We start from the raw sequence: 7,780 nt of genomic DNA on the forward strand, positions 1-7,780 counted from the left end.
TGGCTAAGTGTTTCGGTCATGGTATGTTTGCCATCAAATGTAAATATTTAAGAAGTTGTCAATTTTTAAAATATGTGACAAAATAAAGCTAAGTGTTGTGACAATTAAAAATAATTAGCCAATATTCCACACAAGTTTTTATAAATATTATTTTTAATAAAAATATTGTTTTTGGCATTATAAGAATTTTAAAGTGTTTGTTTTAACGCACATACTTTGAAATTTGGAGTGTTATGTTAATAAATTATAAGAATGGAATGAAACATTAAAACTTTATTAATTACCAAAATAGAAAAAAAAAGTATTAAAGACCAACCATATGAAAATTTTATTAAGAACTAAAAATGAAAGATACAATACACGGGGTTCAGTTTGCATAACAAAAGGTGCATTACTTAATAAGAGTTAGTAATAAACCAAAATCGAAACAACGTTATCAATAATTACAAATAAATGATTTAGAACCATATACAAAATAATAGTTAAAAGTAGTAATCTTTTGTGTGGCAATCATCGCAATTGGATTGGTGATGCGGTACGGGTGGAGCCAGTGCAATAGTTATGATATGGTTCGACCATTTCATCCAACCAGTCAATGGCAATGACGAATTCAATAAGCAATGGACCATTGACACGCGTTTGGTTGAGTAGAAGCAAAGAAAAAGGGAAATATGAATTCAAAATAAAAAAGGGATACAATTATTCACACATTTCCTTGTTTTCTTCTACCTTATTCCTTTACTGTCTTCATTATCACTCAGACACAGACACGGTTAACTATTAATGGTATTAATGGTAAAAGTGGTAACCCAAACGTATGGTTCAAATTTCAAAGAAGAACAATTAAAAATAAAAATAATAGTTTTAATTTATATGGAAAGTTTTAAGAATGCTTAATTTGAATCCTGTTGTAATGGCTTAAGATCAGCTCTAAGGATTGTAATTCCTATTCTACCGGAAAATTGAAAGAGAGGTAAAGAATCCGGCGATTCACCACTACTAAAAGAAAAGCACGCAGCAGTAATGACAACGACATCAATCGAATAATAGAGTCCCAAGTAACAATGTAAATAAATGTAATGTGTACCCAAAACAGGGTGAGAAAGAAAAGGAAAAATTAGAAAAAAGGAAATAAATGATACAATACAAGAATATAATAACAGTAACAAAGTCTGTCTAGAAGACCAAAACAAGGGTAGCCCAGCCCAAAGCTAAGCCTCCTAGAATCTTCTTCAAGCACATGATGGTCTCTGCTCCACTCTGAAAATATAAAGCAAAAATATGTCAGATCCCACTGTTAATAATGTTAAAATATTCACAGTTTGTAAATCCTAGATTTACTCAACTGTTGCAAAGGAAATGTATAACAGGTTACCCTAATAAAATACACAGGTTAATGGTGGCGCGTGCACACCATACAAGCCTTACATCTGAGTTCACTTTTAGTTTTAAGGTAGTAAAACTGTCAAACCCTAACAAGAGTTAAGTTCAAAAATGTTATAGAACTAGTATCTGTACGAACATAACAACAGAGCTTTGATTCAAGAGATAAGGTTTATCTTTCTTTTATATCCACTGTTTTGGTGTTGTAACCGGTCAATATTCGACTTATAACGATAGTAAATCACAGATCTGATGCACATTGTACAAAATCAGCGTTGAAAGAACACGGAAGACATAAAACATACCTCATCGTTGGCAGAAGATGCAGGTCCAGGGGAAGTAGCATCTTCGCTGGGACCAGGAGCACCTGTGGGTGGAGCAGGGGGACCAAGCAACGACGGTGAGGGTGCCGGAGCACTGTGCTTCTTAGTCTTCTTGTGCTTTCCCGGAGCCGGAGCCGGAGTCACAGGGGTGGTGGGCGCCACTACGGGAGCAACTGTCGGCACAGGTGCAGGGGGAGAACTCACCGGAACCGGAGCTGGGGGAGAGCTCACTGGAACTGGAGCCGGTGGGGAGCTCACTGGAGTTGCAGCCGGAGGAGACGCTGCCGGAGGCTTGGTCGCAGGGGCAGGAGCTGTAGCGGTTGGAGGAGATGCCGCCGGCGTCGATGCGGGGGTTGCGGCCTTAGGTGATGCTGCGGGAGGAGAGGATTTGGGGGAAGCAACGGGAGCAGGTGATTTTGGTGTGATAGGGGCTGCCGCAGGAGTGGAAGCGGCGGGAGTTGCCGGTGTGCTCGACGGCGCTGACGCCGGAGACTGGCCCCCAACGCCGGCGATTACAATGCAGATGAACGCGAGAGAGAAGACACTGTTGCGATCCATTGGCGTGAATCGCAGTTGTGAAGAGTGACTGCGTGTGTGTGTCTTAAGAGATAGAGAAAGAGATAGAGAGAGAGAGATAGAGAGAGAGATAGAGAGAGAGCGAGAGAGAGAGAGAGAGAGAGAGAGTGATGGAGTATGATGAGAGATGTGGCGAAAGGTTTATATAGGCCCTACCTAGTTTTCGTAATCGATTGAGGTTGGTGTTTTTTTTTGACGTTGATGATGATGACGATGGCTTTGTTGGAACAGAACGGATACGTGCCTATTCATCGCAACCGATGGTTTTCGTATCATGGACCACCATTAGCCGTTAGATCAACGTGTCTGACGTACCACTCCACACCGCGTTTCAAATCTTTTCTTTTATTTTATTTTTTTCCAATTCAACAACACTGCCAGCCTAAAACGGTCTCAAGAAAATATATATTTTAACTGAAGAAAGACGTGTGGCTATTAAGGAAAACTATAGACTTTCCATTAATTACTTAAAATGATAAAATGATTAATTTTAAAGCTTTCGAAGAAATATTAAGGAGTGAGAATAAATCAAGCTACGCCTTCCTTAAAATGTTCTAATTCACTTGTAAACCCATTATTAGTATAATTTGATTTTTTTTATGCATGCCTAATTTGAAGTCCCATCTCATAATAAATCTTTAAATAGGCTGACTAAGCTGTCTTGCAATATAGATCAATAAGCTTAGGACTCACGGGTTTATTATCGAATCATATGTTTAAATGCTAAGAACCTATCACAAATAAACTTACGAATTAACTAATTTCATGTACTAGAAAATGGCTATAGTCATAAGAGGAAATTACTTTTATAGGAATTTTAAAACAAGGTAATAATTTTTTTCCCACATTTACCACTGTTTATTAGAGAATCACAGTTGAGAATTGTGATACGAAGCACGTATATAATAAAATGTAAAGTTAATTAGGATATCAATTATCAACTGTAATTAATTATTAGAATTAATGTTATCTCATAGTGTTGATTCCTCTGAGGATGAGATCCATTTGAAGATATTAAAAGTAATTGAATGGTTTGATTATAAGTATTAAATATAAATATTTTGAGTTTAGTATTAGTTAATAAAAAAAGATAGGAGAGTTTAGTAATAGAGGATTATGTTTTGTTGAAACATTATTTAGATTGAAAGCAGAATGTGATCCAGTCTGGAAGGGCCCCACGTGGAGATTAGGCGCATGTGACAGACATAGGGACACAGCGGGTGTGACCCTTCAGCTAATGTGGCTTTCTTTTTTTACTTCTTTTGCAATTACCACAATCTTCTCTCAATTCTTTCTTTGCTGTTTCAATTTGGTGCTTTGCGGGACCCTCTTCACACTCATACAGCTGGGCTTTTCACGTGTGGGCCCAGTCCATTTCTATCAACTAATCATTCCTCACACACTTCTTCTTTCCTCTTACCAGCAAATTTAAATCTTAACTTTCTTTCTTATTATTTTATTTTTCCAATTACACCCTTTATTACTTAACCATTAATATTATTTTATAAATTTTATCGTTTACGTTTTCTTACACATCCCATTATCCGAATTTTGAACTTTTTTTAACAATTTCTCAAATTTTTAACCACGTATTTTATTTTTTAAAACAATTTTCACGACACATAATGGTTTTGTTCAAAAATTTATTTTATTAATATCTTTGTCTCTTAATAATTGTATTTGTTTCGTGGACCAAATATAATGAAAGAATTGCAAGCTGCAAATTGTTAGGAACACAACTAGCAGCACCGCCAAGTTGTGGGTCCCGCGTGAAAATGCCTTACCAACCATACTTTAATCTAAGATGTTATTTCTTTAAGTAGACAAAATATAGAATATTGTTTCTTTTTTTAATCACAAATCTGGAGTGTAGCAGAACGGTCTAGTTGATATATATTTTAATGGGAAAATAAAAAATGAAGAAAATGAAAGCTGATCAAAATTACTCGGCAAGATCTGGTTTGGTTTGTTTTCACTTCTTTTACCAAATAAAAGCGGTTGGTTCGATTTACTATGTCGCATCCAACCTTTTCATTGTTGCATTAAATGATCATTAAACCAATCAACAGAAAACATCACGAAACATTTGTCAGATGCTTAAGTTTGGAAAGAATTGCAGGCTGCTGTTATAAACTCAACCGTTCAAATTAATTAAATTTATATAAAACCATTTTAAACGAATTTATTCTTAATAGACTATTTTCATGTAATTTCTGTAATTTTTGTTTTTTAATTTATAAATAAACTAATTTTTCTTTAAAAATACTCAACAAAATATTATCCTAAATCTAACTAACATTTATGTATTTCTACTAACTTTTTTTTGTTATTTCTACTTTAGTGATTCCGTCCCACTCTAAAACCCAACTTTACAAGTCAAATAATAAGTTTTTTTTAAAAGAAAAAACATTTTAATTCTTATTTTTATTTTACTATAGATATACCACTTCATAATCTTTTTATCTGTTTTAAATGTTTGAACGATAAAAAAGTTAAACAAATAATCTTTTCAAAGTAAAAATAAAATATATTTTCCGACACTATAAAACCTTAAAAATTAAGTAACGTGAAAAATAGCTTTTAGTGACTAAAACTCAGTAACAAATAATGAAATTTTCGTCAATTATATACCATTTAAACTAAATTTTATTTTATCATAAATATAACATTGTAACAGTGACCAAATTATAAACGTCAGTAAAGATTATAAATATATATATATATATATATATATATATATATATATTAAAAAATTATCAGTAATATAAAAATATCAATGAGAAATATTACTTTCAAAGCGCATAATTATCATTACTAAACAACTGAGATGTAATTTAGATAATAGAAACACGACTTTGATGTAATTTACAATAACTTCTAACTGATGAAACTGTTTTAAGTAAAACTCAGGTTTGTTCAAACTTCCCTTAAATTTACGTGAATAAACTTTTAAAACGAACTAAACACATAAGTCAATTGTAACTTATATAAAAAATATTGATTTTATTTTTAAATCATTTATTTTATAGATAAATATTTCTTTAAGAATTTTATTCTCATAAATACTATTTTTTTTTAATCCAGAGACATTACATCATATAAGTGACAAATACTAGTCGTTTATTTTCTATTACTTGTAACACATTCGTTAAATATTATAATACTGAAAAATGATTTTATCATATTATTAAAATTTTCAAAATGATATAATTACTTTCTAAGACTTTTTGGCCGATTATTATTACTAGACATTTGAGGCATTTATGTTTAATTAATCCGTCTAAAAAATACAAATTAATATATAAGTGAATTCTAAACTGTCTTTTGTGTGTTCTAAAAACTGTTCATTTAAAGCACAAATTAGTTAGAGCAAGTGATAATAAAAGTATTGTACACATTTTAACAAATAAATTAAATTTTGAAAGTTATTATAATCATTAAATTTTACCATATCGTCTTTAATGATATGAAACAATATATAAACTTTAGTTTATTTTTTATTTCATAATCTCAATCAAAATTTTAATCCAAAGTTAATTTATTTTCATAAATTTTGTTTTAATAATTACTAAAAAATTAATTTTTAATGTTAGTTAAATGTGTCATTATTTTTTTTTGTCAGTTAATCCACCGACATAAAATTTAGTGTTATAAAAGTATAATAATGTTATAATGTTGATATAATATAATAGTTAAAATAGTTGTTATTAAAACTATTAAAGTTAGCTTTAACTTCCTCTAAATTAATTAAAAATAACTCAATATTCAATGGCAGTTGTAATTGCCAACAAAATCAAAATATTTTTATTTAAAGTAATTTTAATTCCAATTAAAATTGGAACTATAAATTTTCTTAAAGAAAGACAACACTTTAAGAGAGTTTAAAATTTGGCAAGCAAGCAAAGAAGATACATGCATGGTTTTTCTTTCTAACCAAATTCATCACAATTGATCCTGTTATACTCCTACATATCAAAATGGATAAACTAGAGACAATATTTACCTTAAGCAATGGATTAATGTGAGGATCTTGAGATTGAAAAATAGAATGGAGAAAAGTAATGTGAATCAATACAAAAACACGTATTAGAAAGATATCAAAATCAAGAGGTATGAGAAATTTAAACTTGAAAAAATCCAATTTAAAAATGAATTGATAGAAAAAATAATTCATGGGAATAGAAAATAAACTTACACAGAGGGGAAAAATAAACTTAAAAAAAGAAAAATGTATAAAAAAGGTGACTTACATAAAAAGAATGACTTCTACGAAAAAAGGATGACAGAAGAAAAGATGCTTATGAGAAGAAACAATTAAAATGTGCGAATAGGCTCCTCTACTCGAGAATAATAATGAAAATGCAACCAACTAAAAATATTACATATATATAAACTAAAATAAATGTATCATGCATTATACATATTATATAAAAATTATTTAATTTTTTTTATTAAGTTAACAATTAAAGTTATTCTTTCATTAATACGATTTTTTTTAATAAATAATGAAGACAATATTTTCATTAGTGACGATACATTTGTCACATTAAATATAATTTTTAATAACACTTAGAAACACTCCTACAAATACAATAACCACTTAAATATCAGTGACAATTGGTAATGAATTAAAACATTGTTATAAAAATTATTTAATTAATGAAGGTTTATAAATTATTAAGAATTAAATATTACTATGACAAAAAGATATTTATTTTGGAGAGAATTTAAAGAGTATATGGTAAAAGTCAACGAGAAGAACGGAAGTAGCCGAAATACACAAAATTGGAGTGAAGAGGACCACTTGAGTTTTGTTTTTAATATAAAGGACCACTTGACTTACAACAGAAGAAACGGTGATATTTTGAGGCGCTAATATCGAAGCGATATCACAGCAGCAACACGAGAAGAGTCGAATAACGTTACGACATAGAAGCTTGCAAATATGAGGATGTTGCAACACATGGTGGCAATGTAGGACACGGTCACACGCAGGGTTTGTGTTATGGCACCATCGTACAATGTTCTGATTTCCCCCTTCAGAACTGTGTCTCCATTTATGTACATTTTAATTACAAAAAGAGAGGGGAACTTTTTAATATACACCCTTTTTTTTGGTAAAATACTTAGTACTCTAACTACTCCTCTATATATACATATATAATTATTTTCTAATATCAAAATATGTTTTATAAATGACAAAAAGCATACTACACGAGCAAGTCATCTTTTCTAAAATACAATTATCGAAAATATTTTAAAATTTTTTAAAAAAAATAACTTGACATTAAAAGCAAATATAAAAAATAATATGAAAAATGAACAGACGGTCTAGAATAGTTTATTTTCCTTTTTAAGGCATTTATTTTATACCTTTGAAACATTTTTCTTTACAGATATTAGCTATCACTGTGTTTTCAATGAAAACCTTTTGATTACTGTCAGCTTCCTTTGGAACGTTTAACTCGAGGAACGTTCGTTTCAGTTAATAATTTTCT

General features: G+C 30.6%; 1 protein-coding gene across 1 annotated transcript; it reads right to left on the minus strand.

The window, feature by feature from the left end:
- Nucleotides 1-1,021: 1,021 nt before the first annotated feature.
- LOC124846985 (uncharacterized) lies at nucleotides 1,022-2,397 on the minus strand. The gene is made up of 2 exons (XM_047324366.2): nucleotides 1,689-2,397; nucleotides 1,022-1,260 (listed from the first exon to the last, which is right to left on the minus strand). Exons 1-2 carry the CDS (start codon nucleotides 2,262-2,264, stop codon nucleotides 1,177-1,179), a joined length of 660 nt encoding a protein of 219 aa, XP_047180322.1. The 5' UTR covers nucleotides 2,265-2,397; the 3' UTR covers nucleotides 1,022-1,176.
- Nucleotides 2,398-7,780: the final 5,383 nt, after the last annotated feature.

Source organism: Vigna umbellata, chromosome 1 (assembly GCF_029865625.1).
Source record: "Vigna umbellata cultivar VRB3 chromosome 1, Vumbellata_1.0, whole genome shotgun sequence".
Taxonomy (NCBI): Eukaryota; Viridiplantae; Streptophyta; class Magnoliopsida; order Fabales; family Fabaceae; genus Vigna; species Vigna umbellata.

Bases quoted from the DNA above. Each gene is read 5' to 3' on its own strand.
- LOC124846985 (XM_047324366.2), bottom strand. From the start codon at position 2,264: ATGGATCGCAACAGTGTCTTCTCTCTCGCGTTCATCTGCATTGTAATC. The intron at 1,261-1,688 runs GTATGTTTTATG...TTATATTTTCAG, and splicing joins CATCTTCTGCCAACGATGAG to AGTGGAGCAGAGACCATCAT.